Consider the following 26,094-nt stretch of genomic DNA (forward strand, 5'->3'; position numbering starts at 1 on the left):
GTGCATGTTTTACACGCCAGTGAAAAACGTCAGTGATTTTCACGGACGTGTGAAACGGGCCTAAAAGTGAGAATATTGTTGCTACAGCAACATTTTGGGTGAAGTAGCTGTGGATTCAAAATGCTTAATATACTCCTGAATAAAATCCTTGAGGGGTGCAGATTCCAAAATGGGGTCACTTGTGGGGGTTTTCTGACGTATAGGTACCCAAGGGGCCCTGCTAATGTGACATGGTGCGCGAAGTTTATTTCAACTTTTCCAAAATTCAAATGGTGCTCCTTCCATTCCAAGCCCTCCCATTTATCCAAACAGAATGTGGAGAAGGAAATGACATCACAGGTTTTTTTCCAAAGGTCTGTGTTCAACCAACTTTATTAACACTGACAAGTCTTAAAAAAACGCACCTAAAAAACGCATGAAAAACGCATGAAAAAAAATGCGTTTTCGATGCGTTTTTCTCAAAAAGCATTGTTTACAATTCTCCCCTCTGCCAGAGGGTGCGTTTATTTTCCGCGCTGAAAAAAAAGCAACGTGTGCACATAGCCTTAGATCTGCGGTGAGCCGTACACCACCACTTGTCTTTAATTTGAGCTGGGTTGTCTTGCCTTTGTACCATCAAGGCTCCACCCACTTTCAGAGCTAAGTTACTAGATTGTTGTGCAACTACTTGGTGATTTTTCAAACCAGTTTACACTAGAATGAGAGTTTTTAATCACGTCCAATAGGTCCAGTAATGCTGCCACAAATGTAGCTTCAAGTTCTCATGAAGAATGAGTAAACATTGGTAAGGCCAGGGTCACACAACCATATCTTCCGTGTGAGTGTCATCTGTGAAATATATGGGGCAGTGCAGTTGATTTATTTTTTTTTTTCTTTTTTCTTCTAATCACTGAAAATCTATGTAGCCAGTATATCTCAGAGGAAGCTCTGGAGATATAACAAAGTAATTCTTGCACATGACTTGTCCACCTGTGGAATGACCGGTAGATATGTATGCCAGCTCACAATATAGAGCATGCTTTTGAAATCTTGACATAGTTCTTCTTTTAAGTAGTGCAAAACATGTTTGCTTCAATTTGTCTGCAATTTGCTATTGTGTAAATTCAATTGTAAAAGGTCCTAATTGTTTTTTTGTTAGATGGTAGATATGAAAAAGAAAATGGAGGAGAGTATTGGGTCCTTGGACTGCACTGAAGAACAGAAAAAAAAAATGCAGAAAGAATTAGAAGCTTCAAATCAACGATTTGAAGAGAAAGCAGCGGCTTATGACAAACTTGAGAAGACAAAAACTAGACTTCAGCAGGAGCTGGAAGATATTAGTGTGGATCTTGATCACCAACGTCAGATTGTGTCCAACTTGGAAAAGAAGCAGAAAAAGTTTGATCAGGTAATAAAAGCGATTGGAAATGGACTAGATTTCAGTTGATTTGCATCTCTGAATTGTTCTACACTGGAGATTTTCACTTGTGCTAAGCTTGTGTTTGGGTCACCTAATCTTACTATAAATGTAAGCAGGTATCAAAACCAAAAAGCATTGATTTGTTAGTATTTATATATCTTCCTATTCAGAGCATCCCCCACCTCCTCTGTACACATGAATCTAATCAAAATGTTTCCATAGTACAAATGGCTGTTACAGGGTAACCACCAGTAGCATTTCAGTACAATTAGAAGTGATGCCTGTACCACCATTACAGTGCACTTAACTTTGTTTATTTCTGATTCGTCTAAAGATGCTTGGCGAGGAGAAAACAATTTCTGCTAAATATGCCGAAGAACGTGACCGTGCTGAAGCAGAGGCTCGTGAAAAAGAGACCAAAGCACTCTCCTTGGCACGCTCCTTGGAAGAGGCCCTGGAATTAAAGGCAGAGTTAGAAAGGCAAAACAAGCAGCTGCGCACTGAAATGGAAGACTTGGTTAGCTCCAAGGATGATGTTGGAAAGAGTGTAAGTTTGCAATACTAGTTATGCATTATGTAAGGTCTGGTGTATAGAGTTTTTTTTCAGTGTGCATCTGTGGGGTTTCTAGATCTGAAAGCGGAGAATTGTAGTTATTTCTACATTAATTTGAATGTTTTTCTAAAACTATTCCTTTGATTTTTAATATTGATGTTTTAACCCTTTCACAACCAAGAACATGTATGGCACTTTAATGCGGGCTCTCAGAGCGAGCCTGCATTATTCCCTGCATATGTCATCTGATCAGCAGACGTGCAGCTAACAGATGCGGGTGGATCTCCAATTTATTATTATTATTTATTATTATTATGCCATTTATTCCATGGCGCTTTACAGTGAAAGAGGGTATACATACAACAATCATTAACAGTACAAAACAGACTGGTATAAGAGGAGAGAGGACCCTGCCCGCGAGGGCTCAGTCTACAGGGAATGGGTGATGGTACAATAGGTGAAGACAGAGCTGGTTGCACAGTGGTCTACTGGACTGAGGGTTATTGTAGGTTGTAGGCTTGTTGGAAGAGCCATCTCTTGAGGTTCCTCTTGAAGCTTTCCACGGTAGGGGAGAGTCTGATATGCTGAGGTAGAGCGTTCCAGAGTATGGGGGAGGCACGGGAGAAATCTTGTACGCGATTGTGGGAAGAGGAGATAAGAGAGGAGTAGAGAAGGAGATCTTGTGAGGATCTGAGGTTGCGTGCGGGTAACCTGTTAACCCCTTTGATAGCGCTGTCAGAGTTTGACAGCACCATCTAATGTGCTTCTGTCCTGCCCCCAGTAGACCTGATGTCACAGTGGTGGGTCCAAGTGGCGATTTGGCCATACCGGGCACGAGCGACAGGCTTTTGTAATAGGGGTTTGAAAATAATATTTAACAAAGGGGAAGGGAAAGTAATTAGATAAACAAATTTGTGACACCAGTTGGGATGTTCGACTGTGATATGGCCTGGCACTGCTGAGGGTCCCTAGGAGTTAAATAATGGTGATGCATAGTGCTGGAGGGTGGTCCTCTTGCCACCCAAAATAGGGCTGCTACCTGGGGAAGTTGAAGTAGGGATGGTGCAGCAGAAAATCAGCCAGAGACCGGAAAAGGAGCTTTTACTGAAGCTCTGCAGAACATTTCTCACAGCATTCACAATAATGGTGGTTTTTCCTGCTTTATCCCCTTCACCCTTGGGCGATTTTTTTTTTTTTTTTTTTTTTGTTTTGCTCAGCCTCTTGCCTTGAATCTTGCCCCATTAGGGCTTATTTTTTTGTGGGTTGAGTTGTACTTTTAAATGAAGCCATTAGTTTTACCATATAGTGTACTGGAAAACAGCAGAAAAATTGCACAAAAGTGCTATTACACAGTTTGTGATATTTTATGCAGGGTTTTCTGTATGGTAAAACTGATGTCAGTGTGATGCATCAGGTACGACTTCGTAGACACCAAACATGTATAGGTTTACTTTTATGTAAGGAGTTAAAAATTCTGAAATTTGTCCCAAAAAAGTGGCGAACTTTTTGCTCCATTTTCCAAAACCCATAGCATTCTCATTTTTCAGGATCTGGGGCTCAGTGCTTATTTCTTCATCGTTCCTTATGGGAGACCCAGACCATGGGTGTATAGCTTCTGCCTCCGGAGGACACACAAAAGACTACACTAAAAGTGTAGCTCCTCCCTCCGAGCATATACATTCCCTGGATGACAAACCTAACCAGTTCAATGCTTTGTGTTCAGGAGGTCACACACACACATGCATCCTCTGATTTTTGATTTTTAAGATTTTTGATTTCAAAGATTTGGAAGAAAAGCGGGTCCAGTCTGGACTCCCGGCATGTCCCTTCTCACCCCACTGTGTCGGCGGTGCTGTTAAGGTTGACTTTACAAGGCTGGAGCCTTCACATGCCGCACTCCTTCACCATCCCCTGAGGCTCTGGCTTGAAGTGGGAGCCATCACTGTTCTCTCTGCTGTGCAGGAGACCGGTCTCCATCCGCAGCCCTGTCAGGATCCTGCCGGACGGAGCGCTCACCCCCCCCAGGGACTTGGCCCTGCGTCTCATAAGCTAAGTATTGAGACGTTATTCAGGGGTCCCTTGTACATTTATTGAGGGGAGAGTGTGTTTGTTAACTTTGCTGTGATTTCCGGCCGGTTCTCTAGGTTTTTCCTGAGAACCGCGCCGAAGGTGCCTGCTCGTCGGCCGCATGTAAAAATCAAGGCCCCTGCTTCAGTTGCGGCCTAGTTTCGTTTTCAGTTCCCCTGCATGTCAGTCAGGCAGGGGAACAGTGCGGCGCCGCCCACCGGCCGTTCAGCAGAGGGGAGGACACTCCTCTCTGAGGAGATGTTTCCCTCCCCTGTATCTCTCCTTGGCCCTCCGGTTCCCGCTCTTGGGCTCAACCCCACCCCCCCTCCTCACTCCGGCGCCATTTTATCAGCGTTCACTCACTGATCGGCGCTGGCTGCTGCAACTTCTGCATCACTGGGGGTCCGAGCTGTGGAATCCGGAGGGCACACAAAAACCGGTCTGGTAAACCACAACCTCTGGTTGTGGACTTTATTATACACTCTCAGGGGGTCATTCTAAAGGAGTGTATTCTTTACTGCAGAGCCTCCACCTCAGCAGCATGTCTCTCACTAGGAGCAAGTCTGCAAAGCTGTACTCTATATGCACTACATGTAAGCTCATTCTGCCTGAACCGAGCACATATCCACATTGTGATGCTTGCTCTAACATGGTGGTGCCTCAGCCTGGAGCCTCCTCAGGGGTCTCTCCGGCTGCTCCGGCCCCGGTGGCTGAACCCCCGGCTTGGGTAGCATCTTTTTCCAGAGCTATCTCCCAGTCTTTTGCCGACTCCATGGGACAGCTGTCCCGGACTCTAATGACCATGCATCAGCCCCCTTCTCAGGGCGCCTCTGCTGCTCCGACTCGCTCTGGAGAGCTAACAGAGCATGATTTAGGACCCCGTCCTCCTAAACTGAGACGCAGGGACTCTTCTCCTTCCTCGTCCCACGGCTCTGATTCACAAGCTGAATTGCAGGGCGAGGAGGATACTTTTACTGTGGGCTCAGACGCTACCTCTATGTACCCCATTGATTTATCTGAGGGTGATGCGGATGTTAGTGACTTGATTGCATCCATTAACTCCGTACTGAACCTCAACCCACCAGTGTCAGAGGAACAAGCCTCTCTGGTAGAAAAACACCAGTTTACCTCACCTAAGAGAGCAAGGAGTATGTTGTTTAATAACTCCAGTTTTCAGGCCACTGTTACCAAGCCCAGGGCCTGTCCTGACAAACTCTTCCCAAAGCGTAGTTCTGATGAACGTTTTCCCTTTCCACCAGAAGTGGTCAAGGAGTGGGCTCACTCGCCAAAGGTAGACCCTCCGGTGTCTAGAATCTCAGCCCGGACAGTCGTATCTGTGGCCGATGGCACCTCTCTTAAAGATCCCACTGACCGCCAGGTTGACCTTCTGGCCAAATCTATATATGAGGCGGCAGGAGCCTCATTCTCCCCGTCCTTTGCAGCAGTGTGGGCTCTTAAGGCAGTCTCTGCTTCTCTGGCGGAGATACATTCCCTCGCCAGGGACTCTATTCCCGAGATGGTTGCCTTAACTTCTCAGGCTTCGGCTTTTTCATCCTATGCCATGTCTGCCATTCTGGAGGCTTCTCACCGCACGGCGGTGGCTTCCGCTAAATCCCTCGCGATCCGCAGGATCTTGTGGCTTCGAGAGTGGAAAGCAGACGCTTCTTCCAAGAAGTATCTTGCCGGGCTCCCCTTTGCTGGGTCCCGGCTGTTCGGTGAACAACTGGATGAGATAATTAAGGAAGCCACTGGCGGGAAGAGTACTTCCTTGCCACAAACTAAAACCAGGAAACCTGTCCAGGGCAGGAACCAGTCGAGGTTTCGTTCCTTTCGTTCCTCTAACTGGTCATCCTCTAAGCCCTCGGCCTCATCCACTAACTCAACCAAGGATCGAAAACCCAGCTGGCGCGCGAAGCCGCGTCCTCAGAAGAACGGAGGAGCCGCTGCCACTAAGGCAGCCTCCTCTTGACTATCTGGCTGCGCCAGCAACGTCCTTGGTCGGTGGCAGGCTCTCCCACTTTGGCGACGTGTGGTTTCAACACGTCTCCGATCAGTGGGTGCGGGATATCATCTCCCGCGGCTACAGGATAGAATTTTCCAGCCCGCCAAACAGATTTTTTTATGTCCACTCCCCCCTGCTCCAAAGCCGCCGCCTTCTCACAGGCCGTGGCATCCTTGCAGGCCAACGGAGTAATTGTTCCGGTTCCCGCCCGGGAACGGTTCAGAGGTTTCTACTCAAACCTCTTCCTAGTCCCCAAGAAGGACGGTTCCTTCCGGCCCATCCTGGATCTCAAGCTTCTCAACAAGCATGTTCAGGTGCGGCACTTTCGCATGGAATCTCTGCGATCGGTCATTGCCTCAATGACCCAAGGAGATTTTCTAGCATCCATCGACATCAGAGATGCTTATCTGCATGTGCCAATTGCGTTTTCACACCAGCGTTGGCTACGCTTTGCAATCGGAGAGGAACATTTCCAATTCGTGGCTCTCCCCTTCGGGTTAGCCACGGCCCCTTGTGTGTTCACCAAGGTCATGGCAGCAGTGGTTGCGGTTCTGCATCTCCAGGGGTTGGCAGTAATCCCCTACCTGGACGACCTTCTAGTCAAGGCCTCATCCAGTGCAGACTGTCAGCGGAGTTTCTCACTCACTCTCGCCACGCTTGTTCAATTCGGGTGGCTTGTCAATCTGCCCAAGTCCACTCTGACCCCGACCCAGAAACTTACGTACCTAGGGATGCAATTCGAGACTCTGCCGGCACTTGTGCAGCTGCCCTTAGTCAAACAGCAGTCCCTTCATCTGGCGGTGCGTTCTCTGTTGAAGCCCCGCCGCCATTCCATCAGGCACCTCATGCAGGTGCTGAGTCAGATGGTGGAGTCAATGGAAGTGGTTCCCTTTGCCCAGTTCCATCTGCGTCCTCTGCAGCTGGACATTCTCCGCTTTTGGGACAAGCGGACCTCTTCCTTGCACAGGCTAGTGGCTCTGTCGCCACAGACCAGGAGCTCTCTTCAGTGGTGGCTTCGGCCCCTCTCTCTGTCTCAGGGACGCTCCTTCCTGACTCCGTCCTGGGTGATCCTCACCACGGACGCCAGTCTCTCCGGCTGGGGAGCAGTATTTCTCCACCACCGAGCACAGGGCACTTGGACTCCGTCCGAATCAGCCCTCTCGATCAATGTGCTGGAAATCAGGGCTGTACTTCTAGCTCTCGTAGCCTTTCACCACCTGTTGGCGGGCAAGCACATTCGAGTCCAGTCGGACAACGCGACAGCTGTTGCCTACATCAATCACCAGGGCGGGACTCGCAGCCGCCTGGCGATGTTGGAGGTTCAACGCATCCTTCAGTGGACGGAGGACTCCAAGTCCACCATATCCGCAGTCCACATCCCAGGCGTAGAAAACTGGGAGGCAGATTATCTCAGCCGTCAAACCGTGGACAGCGGCGAGTGGGCCCTGCATCCGGCAGTGTTCCGGTCAATCTGCCGCAAGTGGGGCACTCCGGAAGTGGATCTAATGGCATCCCGGCACAACAACAAGGTCCCGGTTTACGTGGCTTGCTCCCACGATCCTCAGGCCTTCGCAGCGGACGCGCTGGTTCAGGATTGGTCCCAGTTTCGTCTGGCTTACGTGTTTCCCCCTCTAGCTCTCTTGCCCAGAGTCCTGCGCAAGATCAGAATGGAGGGCCGTCGGGTCATACTAATCGCCCCAGACTGGCCCAGGCGAGCTTGGTATCCAGACCTGCTCCGTCTGTCCGTAGAGGTGCCGTGGCATCTCCCGGACCGCCCAGACCTTCTCTCTCAAGGTCCGTTTTTCCACCAGAATTCTGCGGCCCTCAGATTGACGGCGTGGCTCTTGAGTCCTGGATCCTCACTGCTTCAGGCATTCCTTCCGAGGTCATCTCCACTATGACTCAGGCTCGGAAGTCTTCCTCGGCCAGGATTTACCACAGGACTTGGAGGATTTTCCTGTCCTGGTGTCGCTCTTCCGGCCATGCTCCTTGGCCGTTTTCTTTGCCGACCATCCTGTTTTTTCTACAGTCCGGTCTGCAGCTAGGACTATCCCTCAATTCCCTCAAGGGACAGGTCTCGGCTCTGTCGGTATTGTTCCAGCGGCGTATCGCCTGACTGGCCCAGGTGCGCACCTTCATACAGGGCGCATCTCACATCATTCCTCCTCACCGGCGGCCTTTGGATCCCTGGGACCTTAATCTAATCCTCACGGCCTTACAGAAACCCCCCTTTGAGCCTCTTAGGGAGGTTCCTTTGTCTCGTCTTTCACAGAAAGTGGTCTTTCTGGTGGCCATAACTTCTCTCAGGAGAGTCTCTGATTTGGCTGCGCTCTCTTCGGAGTTACCTTTTTTGGTTTTTCACCAAGACAAGGTGGTTCTTCGTCCGACTCCGGATTTTCTCCCTAAGGTGGTGTCTCCTTTCCACCTTAACCAGGACATTTCATTGCCTTCCCTTTTGTCCGGCCCCTGTGCATCGCTTTGAGAAAGCGTTGCATACTTTGGATTTGGTGCGGGCGCTCCGAATCTGTGTCACGCACCGCCGCTCTTAGGCGGTGCACCTCTCTTTTTGTGCTAACCACGGGTCAGCGCAAGGGTCTCTCGGCTTCTAAACCGACCCTAGCTCGTTGGATTAGGTCGGCCATATCCGATGCCTACCAATGTTCTCAGGTGCCTCCACCGCCAGGGATTAAGGCGCACTCGACCAGAGCTGTCGGTGCCTCCTGGGCTTTCAGGCACCAGGCTACGGCTCAGCAGGTTTGTCAGGCTGCCACTTGGTCTAGTCTGCACACCTTTTCGAAGCACTACAAAGTGCATGCTCATGCTTCGGCAGATGCGAGCTTGGGCAGACGCATCCTTCAGGCGGCTGTCGCCCATTTGTGAAGTTAGGTTTTGCCTACTTCTCAGTTTATTTCCCACCCATGGACTGCTTTGAGACGTCCCATGTTCTGGGTCTCCCATAAGGAACGATGAAGAAAAAGAGAATTTTGTTTACTTACCGTAAATTCTTTTTCTTATAGTTCCGACATGGGAGACCCAGCACCCTCCCTGTTGCCTGTTGGCAGTTCTTGTTCCGTGTGTTTTTCACCGGCTGTTGTTGTAGACAGAGGTTCCGGTTATTCCGGGTTTTACTCTCTCTACTTATGGGTGGATGTCCTCCTTCAGCTTTTGCACTAAACTGGTTAATTTGTCATCCAGGGGGTGTATATGCTCGGAGGGAGGAGCTACACTTTTAGTGTAGTACTTTGTGTGTCCTCCGGAGGCAGAAGCTATACACCCATGGTCTGGGTCTCCCATGTCGGAACTATAAGAAAAAGAATTTACGGTAAGTAAACAAAATTCTCTTTTTTCTGCTTCTTGAGCTGACTTTTTTTGTTGGTACAATTTTTGCGCAGAAGCGCAATTTTGATCGCCTGTTAATTTTATGCAAAATTTGTGGCATATATAAACAGCTACTGGATCATGAAGCCATCAAGCTGTGCAGCACAGTGCGCGCCGAATGTCTGGATCACACTGCATGTGTCTGTCCAGGTTGGGACATTGAATGACACACTGTGTAATGCTCTCCTGATGAGAAGGAAACACGTTGAGAGCGGAGCCCCTTGTTGATGGCACATATGAAACATGGAGCCCTATGGCATTGCTAGCTGACTGATATACTGAATCCTGCAATAATACCTGGGAGGACCAGGGGATTCAGCGAATGTCAACTTCTGCTCGCAGCAATTATAAGGAACATATATATATTATGCAATATGAACATTTGGTATCGCCACGTTCAGAAATGCCCAATCTATCAAAATATAAGATCAATTAATCTGATCAGTAAAGAGTAGGAAGAGAAAAACAACTCCAGAATTGTGAGGATTTTTAGCTGCCGTAATATTGCATTAAAATGCAGTAACAGGTGATCAAAAAATTACATTTAACCAAAAATTAAAAATGCCAGATCAAGACTCAAAAAAAAAAGTCAGTGCCCCAGATTCTCAAAAATTAGACACTGGTCTTGGAAAATGGCGAAAAAAGCACGATTTTTTTCAACAAATGTCAATTTTTTTTTTCACCACTTACACAAAAGTAATACTACATATTTGGTATATATGAACTTGAAATCATATTGCCAGGTGAGTTTTAACTTTATAGTGAACATGGAGAAAAAAATTTGGCATTGCACTTTTTTGCCGTTTAACAGCACTTGAAAAAAGTTTTCCCCGTTCTCCAGTACAATATGGGGCATAATGAATGTTGGAGTTCAGAAGGACAACTTGTCCCACAAAAAAACAAGCCCTCATATGGCAATATTCACAGAAAAGTAAAGTTATGGCTCTTTAGAAGAAGAGGAAAAAAAAAGTTGGGAGTGAAGGGGTTAAGGAAACTAGTTTTAAGTTCTGACCTTCATTGACCATACTACCACAATGATTATTCTACTGTTATAATTTTCGCAAAGTTAAATACAGAAAGGTCTGGCATTTTAAAGGGAATCTGTCACCAGGTTTTTGCCACCTGAGAGCAGCATAATGTAGAGGGCAGACATCCTGATCTCAGCGGTGTCACTTATGGTCATGTCACACACGATGACAGCGACGACGACGTGACTGCTAAGTCACCATTTTCTGTGACGTAGCAGCAACTTTGCTAGCGATGTTGCTGTGTGTGACATCCAGCAACGACCTGGCCCCTGCTGTGAGGCCGCCGGTTGTTCCTGAATGTCCTGGACCATTTTTTTGGTCGTTGCTCTCCCTCTGTGAAGCACACATCGCTGTGTGTGACAGCGAGAGAGCAACGAACTGAATGTGCAGGGAGCCGGCGTCTGCGGACGCTGGTAACCAAGGTAAATATCTGGTAGCCAAGGCTTGGTTACCCGATATTTACCTTTGTTACCAGCGTCTGCAGCTTCTAGAAGCCGGCTCCTTGCTCCCTGCACACGTAGCCAAGGTACACATCGGGCACAGCGGTTTGCTTATGAACGCGATGTGTACTCTGGCTACGAGTGCAGGGAGCAAAATCCTGGTGACAGATTCCCTCTTAATAGACTATTCCTGCATTAGCATATTTACTTATTTTTTTTAAACATTGAACAATGCACAGTATAACTATAGTTAATATGAAGTTCCTTCCTAATGCTTTGTCTTTTGTACATTTAAGGTCTTTCAGCTGCATCTGCCCCTTTGTACAGGGGTTGGACAAAATAATGGCAATACCTGGAAACATCAACAAAAGTTAGTTTAATGTGGTGTAGGTCCACCTTTTGCGGCGATTACAGCCTCAATTCTCCGAAGTATGGATTCATACAAGGTGTGAATAGTTTCCAAAGGAATTTTAGCCCATTCTGCAGTTAAAACACCCTCCAGTTCTTTGAGCGATGATGGTGGCGGAAATCGACGTCTAACTTGAATCTCTAAAATCGACCATAAATGCTCAATAATGTTGAGGTCTGGAGATTGTGGGGGTCAGATGAGATGCTCAACTTCATTAGAATGTTCCTCGTGCCATGCTTTAACGATTCTAGCTGTATAATTGGTGCATTATGACGTTCCCTTCCGGGAACAGTGCTTGGACCATGGGATGCACTTGGTCGCCCAAAATGCCTAAATAATCTCGGCTGTTAATTCTTCCATGAAGGGATATCATTGGCCCGGCGGATCTCCACGAAATAGCACCCCAGATCATCACAGAACCTCCGCCATGGTTTACGGTTGGGAGAAAGGCAGTCTGGATGGAATGCTTCTTTCGGCTGTCTCCAAACGTACACTCGGCCGGAGGTCGGAAATAGGGTAAACGATGATTCGCCTGAGAATATCACATGTTTCCACTGCTCGAGGGACCAATTCTGGAGGTTTCTACACCACTCTAAACGCTTGGACACATATATCATTTGAGAGCAGCGGTTTTCTAATTGCAGCTCTTCCGTGGAATCCAGATTGGTGCAGCTCTCGACGAACAGTTTTCGTGGAAACTGGGTTCTGTAGGTGTTCATTGAGCTCAGCAGTGATTTTCGGAGCCGTGGTCTTGCGATGCTCTCACAATTCGCTTGAGAGTCCAACGGTCTCTGTCAACTTCGACTTTCGGTCAGACCTGTGCTTTGCTGCAGACGTTTTTCCTTCTCTTTCAAACGCAGTCATTACTTTGGAGACCGTACCTCTTGACACGCTAAGCATTCGGGCACTTTCTGTTACACTAGTGCCTGCCATATGAGCACCAACTATTTGGCCTCTTTCAAAATCTGAGAGGCCTGCCATTGGTATCAGGTTCTGAACAATGTTCTTACAATTCTGCAAAACAAACAGTTAATTTACATACACCTATCACATAAAACAATCAACTACAAAACATGAACATATGTCACGGTTTGCATGTTTGGAACATGTTCGAAGATTATGATGCCAAAACGTTAGGTGTTTCCGTTTTGTCCAACCCCTGTACATTCAGCTTCATAGATTAATAGGACCGCCCACTTGGCTCTGATAAAACTGCTTGTCGGCAGTTCGTCAGGCCTGTGCTGCTCTCCTGTGTTCCACCATTAGATGCTCTGCATCCTCAAACTGCTATGCTTAAATTCTATCCTATGCTTCTTTTCTCTTTATGCCCCTGTGCACTACAAATTTGATCTGCTATATGCAGTATATCTATAGATCAGCACTTGTGGTTTTATATTAGTGCTGCTTTCTACTCTGCTGTGCCTTTTACAATGGAGCTTGAAATAAGTATTGTGAAGGCATGGCGGAGTACAACTGAGCTTTATTTCATACTGACTAGATATAAAGCATCTCTATTTGACGTCTATAATGTAAAGCCTCTCAAGTTGATACATTTACTGTAAATGAAAGATCAAAAAAGCTTGCATTTTCTAATATGTAAATCTATACAGAGCTTGTAGTTCTACCAAATGCTAGCCTGTCCTCTCCTCCCTGTACTCCCCTATGCACTACACATGTCAAGTTTTGATATATACATGTATAGAATGGCACTTGCAATTTTACTTTAGTGTAATGTAAGGGTACTTTCTCACTTGCGTTCAGCGGAGTCCGTCACTATGGAGAATAGCACAGTCCATTAACGCACTGCGCTATTCTCCATAGACTTGTATGGACAACGCACTGTAACGCAAGTGTCAGCGTTGCATCCGCTGGACAACGCAGCGTCGTTATTTTGACACGTCGGGCGGAAGAAACGCAGCATGTAACTTTTTTTGAGCAGTGCAATCCGCTGGACTTAACTGCGCATGGTTTTTTTTTTTTTAAATCACAAGCTTTATTTTGTCTCTCGGCCTAACGTTCAGCTGAGCGCCGGCATGCTAAGAGCACTCAGCTGAGCGCCCGGTCGTAGGCATGCCCGGCCACCGGCATGTGAGAGCTCTCAGCTGAGCGACCGGCCGCCGGCATGTGAGAGCGCTCAGCTGATCGTTCACAATAGTCTGCTGCCGGTAAAACTGTAAAGAAGAAAATAAATTAAAAAAAAAAACTTTCCGTTTGTTTTGTACGATCCGTAGCATCCGTTGTGCCACTATATGCAACGCATCCGTCACACAACGCAATGCTACGGAAGTCGTCCAACGCAAGTGTGAAAGTAGCCTTACCGGTATCGTGCGCAAATAAGCTGTGCTCCACTTTGCCCTGTTTTCACAGGGGCCATGAAATGTCTTAGCTGTTCTCTAAAACGTCAATGTAAAACTGAAAGTACCAATCTACAGATGTATATAGCGCTACAGAAAAATCACTTATTTGATAACCTATGTGCCATCTGTAGGGTGGATTTTTCGGTTTTACCGAATTGTTACCTGTGCTTACACAACCAGACTGAAAAGCATGGTTTTGTGAAGGCAAAAGCAGAATGTGCTGGACAGCAATGGATCTTAAAGCTAGGTGAATTACATCTGTGGTTTTAGATGAATGACTATTTCTTTATCGTTCCTATGGGAGACCCAGACATTGGGTGTATAGCTTCTGCCTCCGGAGGACACAAAGTACTACACTCAAAAGTGTAGCTCCTCCCTCTGAGCTTATACACCCCCTGGAGAACCAGATCTAGCCAGTTTATCGCTTTGTAAACTCCATGTGCCCCATTGATCTGTCCGAAAGTGACTCAATGTTAGTGATTTGATTGTGTCCATTAATTCTGTACTGGCTCTCAATCCGCCAGTATCAGAGGAGCAACCCTCTCTGGCAGAAAAGCACCAGTTTACCTCGCCTAAGAGGACAAAGAGTGTGTTCTTTAACCACTCCAGTTTTCAGGCCACTGTGTCCAAGCCTAGGGCCTGTCCTGACAAACGCTTCCCAAAGCGTGGTTCTGATGACCGGTTTCCATTTCCACCTGAGGTGGTCAAGGAGTGGGCTCATTCACCAAAGGTAGACCCTCCGGTGTCTAGGCTCTCAGCCCGGACCGTTGTATCAGTGGCTGATGGCACCTCTCTTAAGGTTTCCACTGACCGCCAGGTCGACCTTCTGGCCAAATCTGTATATGAGGCGGCAGGGGCCTCGTTCTCCCCAACTTTTGCAGCAGTGTGGGCTCTCAAAGCCATCTCTGCTTCTCTAGAGGAGATGCATTCCCTCGCCAGGGAATCTATGCCCGAAATGGTTGCTTTAACTTCCCAAGCTTCAGCTTTTTCATCCTATGCCATGTCTGCCATGCTGGAGGCTTCTCACCGCACTGCGGTGGCTTCGGCTAATTCCCTCGCTATCCGCAGGATCCTGTGGCTTAGAGTGTAAGGCAGATGCTTCCTCGAAGAAGTTCCTTGCTGGACTCCCTTTTGCTGGGTCCAGGCTGTTCGGTGAACAGCTGGATGAAATTATTAAGGAGGCTACTGGCGGGAAGAGTACTTCCATGCCACAAACCAAAACCAGGAAACCTGTCCAGGGTAGGAATCGGTCGAGGTTTCGTTCCTTTCGTTCCTCCAACTGGTCGTCCTCTAAGCCCTCGGCCTCGTCCACTAACTCAGCCAAGGACCAAAAATCCAGCTGTCGCACAAAAGCGCGTCCACAGAAGACCGCAGGAGCTGCTGCCACTAAGGCAGCCTCCTCTTGACTATCTGTCCGCGCCAGCAACGTCCTTAGTCGGTGGCAGGCTCTCCCACTTTGGCGACGTGTGGTTTCAACACGTCTCCGATCAGTGGGTGCGGGATATCATCTCCCACGGCTACAGGATAGAATTCTCTTCCAGCCCGCCAAACAGATTTTTTCTGTCAACTCCCCCCTGCTCCAAGGCCGCCGCCTTCTCTCAGGCCGTGGCATCCTTGCAGGCCAACGGAGTAATTGTATCGGTTCCCGCCCGGGAACGGTTCAGAGGTTTCTACTCAAATCTCTTCCTAGTCCCCAAAAAGGACGGTTCCTTCCGGCCCATCCTGGATCTCAAGCTTCTCAACAAGCATGTTCAGGTGCGGCATTTTCGCATGAAGTCTCTGCGGTCAGTCATTGCCTCAATGACCCAAGGGGATTTCCTGGCATCCATCGACATCAGAGATGCCTATCTGCATGTGCCAATTGCAGTTTCACACCAGCGTTGGCTACGTTTTGCAATCTGAGCGGAACATTTCCAATTCGTGGCTCTCCCCTTCGGGTTAGCCACGGCCCCTCGGGTATTCACCAAGGTCATGGCAGCAGTGGTTGCGGTTCTGCACCTCCAGGGGTTGACAGTGATTCCTTACCTGGACGACCTTCTAGTCAAGGCTTCATCCAGCGCAGACTGTCAGCGGAGTGTCTCGCTCACTCTCGCCACTCTAGCCCAATTCGGGTGGCTTGTCAATCTGCCCAAATCCACTCGGACTCCGACCCAGAGGCTCACGTTCCTAGGGATGCAGTTCGAGACTCTGCCGGCTCTTGTGAAGCTGCCCTTAGTCAAACAGCAGTCCCTCCAACTGGCGGTGCGCTCTCTGCTGAGGCCCCGCAGTTATTCCATCAGGCACCTGATGCAGGTGCTGGGTCAAATGGTGGCCTCCATGGAGGCTGTTCCCTTTGCCCAGTTCCATCTGCGTCCTCTGCAGCTGGACATTCTCTGCTGTTGGGACAAGCGGCCTTCCTCCTTGCACAGGTTAGTGGCTCTGTCGCCACAGACCAGGAGCTCTCTTCAGTGGTGGCTTCGGCCCCTCTCCCTGTCCCAAGGGCGCTCCTTCCTGGCCCCGTCCTGGGTGATCCTCACCACGGATGCCAGTCTATCCGGCTGGGGAGCGGTATGTCTCCACCACCGAGCGCAGGGCACTTGGACTCCGTCCGAGTCAGCCCTTTCAATCAATGTGCTGGAAACCAGAGCTGTGCTTCTAGCTCTCCTAGCCTTTCACCACCTGTTGGCGGGCAAGCACATCCGAGTCCAGTCAGACAACGCGACAGCGGTTGCCTACATCAATCACCAAGGCGGGACACGCAGCCGCCTGGCAATGTTGGAGGTCCAACACATTCTTCAATGGGCGGAGGACTCCAAGTCCACCATAGCCGCAGTCCACATCCCAGGCGTGGAAAACTGGGAAGCAGATTATCTCAGCCGTCAAACCGTGGACAGTGGCGAGTGGTCCCTGCATCCGGCAGTGTTTCAGTCAATCTGCCGCCAGTGGTGCACTCCGGAAGTGGACCTAATGGCATCCCGTCACAACAACAAGGTTCCGGTTTACGTGGCTCGCTCCCACGATCCTCAGGCCTTTGCAGCGGACACTCTGGTTCAAGACTGGTCCCAGTTTTTCATCTGTCCTACGTGTTTCCCCCTCTAGCTCTCTTGCCCAGAGTTCTGCGCAAGATCAGAATGGAGGGCCGTCAAGTCATCCTCATTGCTCCGGACTGGCCCAGGCGAGCTTGGTACCCAGACCTGCTCCATCTGTCCGTAGAGGTGCCGTGGCATCTTCCGGACCGTCCAGACCTTCTCTCACAAGGTCCGTTTTTCCGCCAGAATTCTGCGGCTCTCAGTTTGACGGCGTGGCTCTTGAGTCCTGGATCTTGACGGCTTCTGGTATCCCCCCTGAAGTCATCTCTATGACTCGGGCCCGTAAGTCTTCCTCTGCCAAGATCTATCACAGGACTTGGAAGATTTTCCTGTCCTGGTGTCGCTCTTCCGGCCATTCTCCTTGGCCTTTTTCCTTGCCGACCCTTCTGTCTTTTCTACAGTCCGGTCTGCAGCTAGGACTGTCCCTCAACTCTCTCAAGGGACAAGTCTCAGCTTTGTCAGTTCTGTTCCAGCGGCGTATCGCCCGGCTGGCTCAGGTCCGCACCTTCATGCAAGGTGCGTCTCACATCATCCCGCCTTACCGGCGGCCCTTGGATCCCTGGGACCTCAATTTGGTTCTCACGGTTTTGCAGAAACCCCCCTTTGAGCCTCTTAGGGAGGTTTCTTTGTTTCGTCTTTCACAGAAGGTGGTCTTTCTAGTGGCCATAACTTCCCTCAGGAGAGTCTCTGATTTAGCTGCGCTCTCTTTGGAGTCACCTTTTTTGGCTTTTCATCAAGACAAGGTGGTTGTCCGTCCGACTCCGGACTTTCTCCCTAAGGTGGTTTCTCCTTTCCACCTTAACCAGGACATTACCCTACCTTCCTTTTGTCCGGCTCCTGTTCATCGCTTTGAAAAAGCGTTGGATACTCTGGATCTGGTGCGGGCGCTCCGGATCTATGTGTCTCGCACCGCTGCTCTTAGGCGGTGCACCTCTTTTTGTGCTAACCACAGGTCGGCGTAAGGGCCTCTCTGCTTCTAAGCCGACCTTAGCCCGTTGGATTAGGTCAATTATTTTGGATGCCTACCAGTGTTCTCAGGTGCCTCTCCCGCCGGGGATCAAGGCACACTCGACCAGAGCTGTCGGTGCCTCTTGGGCTTTCAGGCACCAGGCTACGGCTCAGCAAGTCTGTCAGGCTGCCACTTGAACTAGCCTGCATACCTTTTCAAAGCACTACTAAGTGCATGCTCATGCTTCGGCAGATGCGAGCTTGGGCAGACGCATCCTTCAGGCGGCTGTCGCCCACTTGTGAAGTTATGCTCCGCCTACTTCTCAGTTTTTCTGTTTATTCCCACCCATGGACTGCTTTGAGACGTCCCAATGTCTGGGTCTCCCATAGGAACGATAAAGAAAAAGAGAATTTTGTTTACTTACCGTAAATTCTTTTTCTTATAGTTCTTGGGAGACCCAGCACCCTCCCTGTTGCCTGTTGGCAGTTTCTTGTTCCGCGTGTTATCACCGGCTGTTGTCGTAGACAGAGGCTCCGGTTGTTCCGGTTCTTGCTCTGTTTTTACTTGTGGGTGGCTATTCTCCTTCAGCTTTTGCACTAAACTGGCTAGATCTGGTTCTCCAGGGGGTGTATAAGCTCAGAGGGAGGAGCTACACTTTTTAGTGTAGTACTTTGTGTGTCCTCCGGAGGCAGAAGCTATACACCCAATGTCTGGGTCTCCCAATACGGAACTATAAGAAAAAGAATTTACGGTAAGTAAACAAAATTCTCTTTTTTAGCATTCTTTAATGTGCTAATATACTAGCTTCCTGGTTGCCAGAGAGGGCCAGACATGTTGGTGGCCTGGTGGCGCTGCTTGTCAGAACTGCATTCTCCCGTTCTGCAAGCAGAGGCTGCTTTTACCATTGTATCATTGTAGAACCAAGTGACTGTAACACTGGTCAGGTCCAGTCAGTCAGCGCTACACTTACAAGCTCTCGATCTTGCCAGCATGCACTCCTTGCCTAGTAAACGCTCCATGCCACAAGTGTAACAAGCACTACACTAGAAAATTAAAATCTTTCTTTTCTTGACTGAAGAGCTTTAGTAAAAGATAGTTACAATTTTTAAGGGTAAATTAGTGTGACTTTTGCACTTTGCAATTGTATCCCTTTAGTAAGTTGACAATCCCTTTAAAGCATAAATCTTCATCTAGTTTGGACTTAAAAGTACATCAGTGTAACATCATGCAAACTTAATTGGTTGCTTTTGTGTTAAATTGCCGCCATGTGCAAAGGGCCTTAATACTTTATATAAAAATTCATCGGCTTATTTGCAGGGAAATGAGTTTCTTGGAGTGTTTAGTTTTGTTAAGATTTTTATTTTGTTTCATCTTCATAAGGTTGTGTTTTTGTTTTTGTTTTTTGTTTTTCTGTACAGGTTCATGAATTAGAAAAGTCTAAGAGGGCATTGGAACAACAAGGAGAAGAAATGAAGACTCAGTTGGAGGAACTTGAAGATGAATTACAAGCCACAGAGGATGCCAAGTTGCGTTTAGAAGTTAACCTGCAAGCTATGAAAGCACAGTTTGATAGGGATTTGCAAGGACGCGATGAGCAGAGTGAAGACAAGAAGAAGCAACTTGTCAGACAAGTGAGCCATTTCATGCCTTCTAATCCTCCTGTAACAGGAGTCCGAAATTACATTCATATGTCATTTAAAAAAAAAAAATATAGCCTCTATCCCAACTTTATTTGCAGAACTTCAGTCTTTACTATATTGAGAATTCTTTATCGAAGAAAGTAGTGGGTATAGCCAAAGATGTAGTGTTATCACATTTCAATATTGTACATGCTTACCACCCTGCTAGCAACATTTTATAAACTTTCAGGTTAAAGAAATGGAGACAGAGCTTGAGGATGAAAGAAAGCAACGTTCCTTGGCTGTTGCATCCAGAAAAAAGCTTGAGATGGATCTAAAAGACCTAGAGGGACAAATTGACTCTGCAAACAAAAATAGAGAAGAAGCCATTAAACAATTGCGTAAATTGCAGGCAAGTAACAGTCCTGTTACTGTGGATAAGTTGGCTGTACTTTTATGTATAGAAATACATTTATTTATTTATTTATTTTTTTCCATGTACGTGCTTGTCACACATCGGTTTCTTAAACACTGTCTACTGCTTGGTTGTTAAATCATTGCTGCCCTACACACTGGCTTTAATTTCTCAGTTTTGTTTGTTTTGTTTTTTTTTTGCTTTAAATTCTGTTATCTGTATTACTTAGGCACAAGTGAAGGATTACCAAAGAGATTTGGAAGACACCAGAGCATCCAGGGATGACATTTTAAGTCAAGCTAAAGAAAATGAAAAAAAACTAAAAAGTCTAGAGGCAGAAATGATTCACATGCAAGAGGTAAAATGATTAGACAATAATTGTTTTTTTCCCTCTGTATCCCCAAAAAATTGATCGTATTACTTAGAAAATAGGACTTATATCAAAGGGACATGTGGTGTGTGTTTTATTTTTTTTTGGGGGGGAGGGGGTTTGTGTATAGGGGTGCATGAAAACGTCACCTTGTCCTGGAAAAGAACAAGCTGCCACACGTATATAATTTTTTTATAAAACTGTTTTTATGGTATAAAAATAGCAAAACACGCAAAAAATCTATGCATGTCTGTTATCGCTGTGATTGTACTGAACCGAAAAATTGGACTGATCACTTTTGCAGCAAGGTGAGCGGCGTTTAAAAAAAAAAAAAAAATCCTGAATTGTTGTTCCTGCCTCACACAAAGCGAAGAAAAAATATTTTGACCCAAAGTGGTACCAATAAAAACTTCAACTTATCCCTGAAAAAAATAAGCCCTCACATGACTGTCGGCAGAAAAATAAAACTATAGCCTTCAAAATTCAGTGATGCAAAAAGCCTTTATTTTGTAAATACGTTTTTAGCCAAACCTAAAAAAATATATCTGGTAGCTCTGTAATCGTACTGACCAGATGAATAAAGCCACCATACACCTTATACCGCACAGTGAACTGCATAATAAATAAAGCCAATTCTTCAACTGCTGTTGACTTGTTCATTCTGCCTCCCAAAGATCGCAATATGGTGTGGCTCGTATTTATACTGTGCTCTACGCTGACCACTTACACCAGGGATTACTTGTTAAATCACTAAAAAAAAAAAAATGGTTCAGACATTCCTAAGAGAATTCACTGTAATGAGGCAATGTGTCACTTTGACCTCAATTTGTGTCAATCTCTTTATGCATCTTTTTATGTTTGCACAAAACTGTAGTCAACAGTTTTGTTCACCTTTTGAAAAGATGGACACCACTGAACAGCGGGGAGCTTCATTATTACTGGTAAAGCAAAGGCTCTGGAAAAAACACTGGCTCCCCTCTCAAAAAAATCCAGTAAAATCTGCGCATCCAAAAGCCCACTCTTTTCTGAGCCCCTCAATGTACCTAAACCACAGTTTGTGTAAAAAAAAAATGCTTGACATTGTTGTAGTGATGAGACCTCGCCTAGATGTGCAGTGTGCAGGTTTCCAGAAGCACGAGCTGGGCACAATGTAGGGACACTACAATATACTGGTCACGACAGGCTTATTTCCAGTTTTTAGTTTCGTAACATTTGCTGCATTTTGAAAACACCCATGGTGTCAGACTAAATAGTCACTACGCCCATAGATGAGTTCCCATAGGGGTGTAAATTCCAAAATTGGTCACTTGGGGGGATTTTTGTTTTGGCATTTAAGGGCTCTGCAAATGGAGTAAGCAAAATATTCTTGGAAAATCTGCTCCAGAAATCAGAATGGCACTCCTACCCTCTAGAGCCCTGCGGTGCAGCCAAATGGTACTGTACAGTCACATGTAGAGTATTGTTACATTCAGGAGAAATTGTGTAACATATATATAATGGGGCCTTTTTTTACCTCTCTACCTTACAAAAATTGGAAATCTGGGGTTAAAGGGAACCAACTACGAGGATTTTCATATATAAAATAAAGCTAGTGCTATACTGGCGCCATCATACTAATTCTAAACATGCTTATTCTAAACATACCTTTAGTTGTGAGATCGGATGTATACTTTCTGAAATACACAAGTAAGGTTTGTGAAATGTATGCTTATTTGACAGATATTCTGTAGCTGCTATCAAATAGGTGGGTCGGGTTTTGCTAGTTATTCCTGCCTCTTTCTACACTGACTGCGGTGTATTTAATGATTTTATTGATGCTGTTTTAATCAGGAAAATACAGTTGTGACTCTGGCAGAGCAGTAGCATTAAAAGAATAGGTTGCCGGGTCGTACATTTGTTCTCGACCAGAGGTCTCGAGCGCGAGGGCCGCATGCGGCCCCTCAGGCTGCTTCTTGAGGCCTGCAGGCATGTACCCCCTCTCCCTTGACTATCACGGCTGGTGCAGGTGCCGCAGCCATAGCTGCTTTTATTTCAGATTAACGGATTAACGGTGCTGCGCAGGAGTCAAGCCCTTTCTGCACTAGTCCAAAGGCAGCCGCTGGCCATCAGAAAAGCAGCTGATGTGTATGATGGCACCTGCTTGCATCTGATTGACTGGCAGCTGCCATTTGAATAGTGCAGAGACAGCTTGACTGTGCGGCAAGCAGCAGAGAAAAGGATGCCAAAGGGAACGGAAAACAGATTGCAATGTTTTGTGTTTGTAATGGACACTGCGTGTATGTGGGCACAATAGGGGACCAGGATGGGACTGTGTGTGTGTGTGTGTGTGTGTTGGCACAGTAGGGGACCAGGATGGGGACATTGCACTAAGAGGAACAGTAAAGGGGACAATACTACGAAAGGACCTGCATGGGCACATTTGTAAAAGGAGAAAAGGATGGGGTACATTACTAAAAAGATGTTGGCCACAATTACTAGAGGGTGCTAATTGTTTACATTTTATCCCTTTAAATAATTGTTTTACAATCAAAAATGCGGGGGTTTGTTTTTATACATTTTAAACAAAAAAGTGCACATTTGTTACAATAAATAAGCAAAAAAAATTTCAAAAACAGTGATCCAAGGGTGTGGAGAAAAAAAGATACCAATAAAAATGTCACTTTGTCCTGCAATCAATGCAGACCCCAAAATTATTTAATTTATTTTCTGTGGCCCATACACCCAGCCAAGTTTGAGACCCCTGGTCTAGATGGTGTCTGGTCTCATGCTCAAAAAATGTAAAAAAAAAAAAAAAAGTTTTTGAATTGACGCCCCCATCCATTATAAGATCTGTAAAATAAAGTTGTCAGGTAATTTTTACAACACTATGTACTGCATAAAACAAAATCCTACGATAACTGGTGAAATTCCAATTTTTGTTTGACACTGTTGTAGTTTTGCATGACACAATTAATTTTGGCACATAGTGAAGAAATATGACAAATTCCAACTTTACTTTTCCACCAATATCTCCATATGAGGGCTTGTTTTTTGCAGGTAACGTTGGGGCTCTTGAAATAAGGGGAGGAAAGAAAGAAAAAATGCAAAAACTAAAACTTGGCGTAGCTGGAGGACAAAATCAATTTTTGTGAATGTGATTTTGATTCCTTACTGTAGGAAGAGTGCCTGCTGGTACACCCTTCCTCAGACCCCACAGCACTCCTCGGAACAGCAGGTGAAGGCACTTGTAACCAGACCTGTAAATCACCCATCTCAAATTAAAAAAAACTTCTTTCCAACCTTAAATGTTTCAATTCAATGAGGCAGACGTTTTGCCTTCAGTGGACTTTCTCACTCCTATTGATTAGAAGATGAGAACATTTTCTTATGAAACAAAATGACAATGGTTGCTTGTTCTTGTGTATCACTTTTCCAGGATGAGAGAAGGCATGAAAACATTTCATGGCTTACGAGTGATCACAGGGTTATTTGTGACTGTTAGTTTGCATAGTTCCCTATGCATTAAGGCTGCATTCTTTTATCACTTTACATTTTTATTTGTATGCATTTGTGCTTAATTTGTAGGGTAGGTGGTAATGGGTACTAAATGCTGACATGCATGTACTTATCCAGTCCTTCGCTCCATCTTTAACTTTGTACTTACAGGAGCTAGCTGCTGCGGAGCGTGTTAAAAGGCAAGCACAGCAGGAAAGAGATGAACTCTCAGATGAAATTGCCAACAGCAATGGTAAAGGGTAAGAACATATTTTAGTTAATGAACCAGCCCTATGATTACAGCTACAGCAAATACCGTATTTTTCGGACTATAAGACGCACCCTGGTTTTAAAGGAGGAAAATAAAATTTTAACCAAAAAAATTTGGTCATGACACAGTTATGGGGCAAGGATCTGCTGCTGACACTGTTATGGGGGTAATGTCCCCAAATTCTCTACTAAGGTACCCCATTCTGGTAACTATCCTTCTGCCTTGTATATGATCCTGCTCATATGGCCATATCCAACCTGCTCATATAGCCCTATCTATCCTGCTCATATACCCCCTGTGACGACATGGACTCTCATGGGTTAAAGTTTCTTAACATTCAGCCAGACTATTGTTCTTATGTGTGTTAAGTCATGTTTGCTTAGCTATTGCTCTCCAGACTTTTCCAGTAATCATTGTATTGTAGTTGTGTATTGATAATGTAATTACCTTAGTAGCCATTGTCTAGTCGGTGACTTGCCGACTCCATGTAGATATACTGAGTCTTTCTATGCACATCATTTAAATGAACATTATCCATGCAGCTTGAAATTCATCCAATGGGAGAAGCAATCTTGTCCAACCAATCGATGAGGACGCAGTGTATCCTAAGGGAAAGTTATGGCTATAAAAGGGACTTCTTTAAGCCACCAGGGTGAATGAAGGTTGATGGATGCTGATGGATCCAGTCTAAGCTCTTTGGAGCTGACTAGAGGATCAGGATATCTTATGGCTTCAATCTAGGGACTCCGGTCCAGGTTGGAGACCATATCCACAGCCTAGGGATTTCGACTCCGGCTGCCAGGATTTTAACATCAAACCAGGACTACCTAAGGAGGACACTCGGGTTGGGACAGTTCAGTCACCTGTTACAGACTTTGCAGACCTCAGACAGCTTGGAACCTGTGAGGCATGGACATTCTAAATCCCTGGTGAGCAGCGGAAGGGTGAGACTCTGTTGCGTGTTACATTTGTGTGTTTTGCTGGTTGTGTTATGTGCCGTTAATTGTTTGGGGATCCAATAAAGTCTAATTATTGTGGTTCCCTCACCCTGTGTTGTCTGAGTAGTGTTACGCCCACGGTTAAGGAGGCCGGCGTTCAGTTGGGATGAGCCCTGAGCCACGCGGTCTTTCTAAAGGCGGCGGGTTTTAGTGGACGAGAGCACCCACTGAGCCCCGTGTCTCCACAATTGGTGGCAGCAGTGGGATACTACTCCGCCTGGTTTACCCAGGGGAGCTGCAGCGGACTGGTGTTTTCGGACACCGTCCAGGGCTCAACAACCAGGGAGGCACATAAGCATACCCAGCAGGCCATAGGGGAGGCATTCAGGTTTCGGACGCTGCCATGTCCAACCCCACCAGCTCAGCCATGGGAATAGGACAAGAGAGGAGTTACGACCGCTGCAGTAAATGGATGCTACAGGATCTGTGCCAGAGGCGAAAGATCTACTGGAACGCTGAGACTCGGTCAGCCTTGATCCAGAAATTAGTCCGTTGGGATGCCCAGAATGATGCAGAGGACGATGAGGATCCCGCCGATATTGACCCAGAGGATTTAAACTATGTGCCACATCATGGATCTAGTGACAATTGGGAATCAACTTTGTCCAAAATGGCCCAAGCCACAGCGTTGTTGGATGCATTGGGGCCTAGATCCTCAAGAGAAGAGAGGGCTTATGTTCTGGAATATGTTTATGGGATTCCAGCTGCAGTACTGCTAACACCAGCCGGTCGAGAAGGATGGTCCCACTACCCAGCAGAAGCTGCGCCAAAACAAAGGACTACAAACAGGGCCTGTGACTCTCCCAATCTATGGCGCTGTTATACATTTGGGCGCAATGGACATATAGATAAAGATTGTCTCCAAAACCGAGGCCGCATGCTTGGAGCCCGTCTGCCACTCCAACCAGTCAACATATGCCGAGATGAACCAACGAGACCTGAGGAATGCTACTCCCAAGAAACACCAATAGCTGAGGAAGTGGTTTATCCAGTCCACACCCTACGGCAGGCCGGACACCGTACACCAGCCAACCTCCATCCCCACATCCAGACGGTCAAGGTCGGTGATATACAGTCTCAGGGACTTCGAGACATTGGATCTTCCATCACTCTAGTAAGCCCAGTTATTGTTTCTCCAGAAGACCCTGTACCAGATTCCCAATTATCCATCTCCCTGGCTGAGGAGACGTCCCTCTGGCATGTGTGCAGTTGGACCTAAGGACCGACCAGGGAGAGGTCGAGGTGGAGCTTGTGGACAGCCTCCCCACACCTGGTATTTTGGGGACCAACCAGGAAG

The 26,094-nt window shown here is 46.8% G+C and overlaps 1 protein-coding gene across 1 annotated transcript in view; it reads left to right on the top strand.

Annotated features, from left to right (window-relative positions):
* The window catches only part of MYH9 (myosin heavy chain 9), a 329,257-nt gene that overhangs the window by 276,231 nt on the left and 26,932 nt on the right, over window positions 1-26,094 (top strand). Inside the window, exons 31-36 of the mRNA XM_075321969.1 lie at window positions 1,139-1,387; window positions 1,734-1,946; window positions 19,069-19,281; window positions 19,520-19,681; window positions 19,914-20,042; window positions 23,700-23,788. Coding sequence (XP_075178084.1) covers window positions 1,139-1,387; window positions 1,734-1,946; window positions 19,069-19,281; window positions 19,520-19,681; window positions 19,914-20,042; window positions 23,700-23,788 — 1,055 coding nt within the window. The remainder of the gene's footprint in view (window positions 1-1,138; window positions 1,388-1,733; window positions 1,947-19,068; window positions 19,282-19,519; window positions 19,682-19,913; window positions 20,043-23,699; window positions 23,789-26,094) is intronic.

The sequence above is a fragment of the Anomaloglossus baeobatrachus genome, chromosome 8, assembly GCF_048569485.1.
Source record: "Anomaloglossus baeobatrachus isolate aAnoBae1 chromosome 8, aAnoBae1.hap1, whole genome shotgun sequence".
Lineage (NCBI taxonomy): Eukaryota > Metazoa > Chordata > Amphibia > Anura > Aromobatidae > Anomaloglossus > Anomaloglossus baeobatrachus.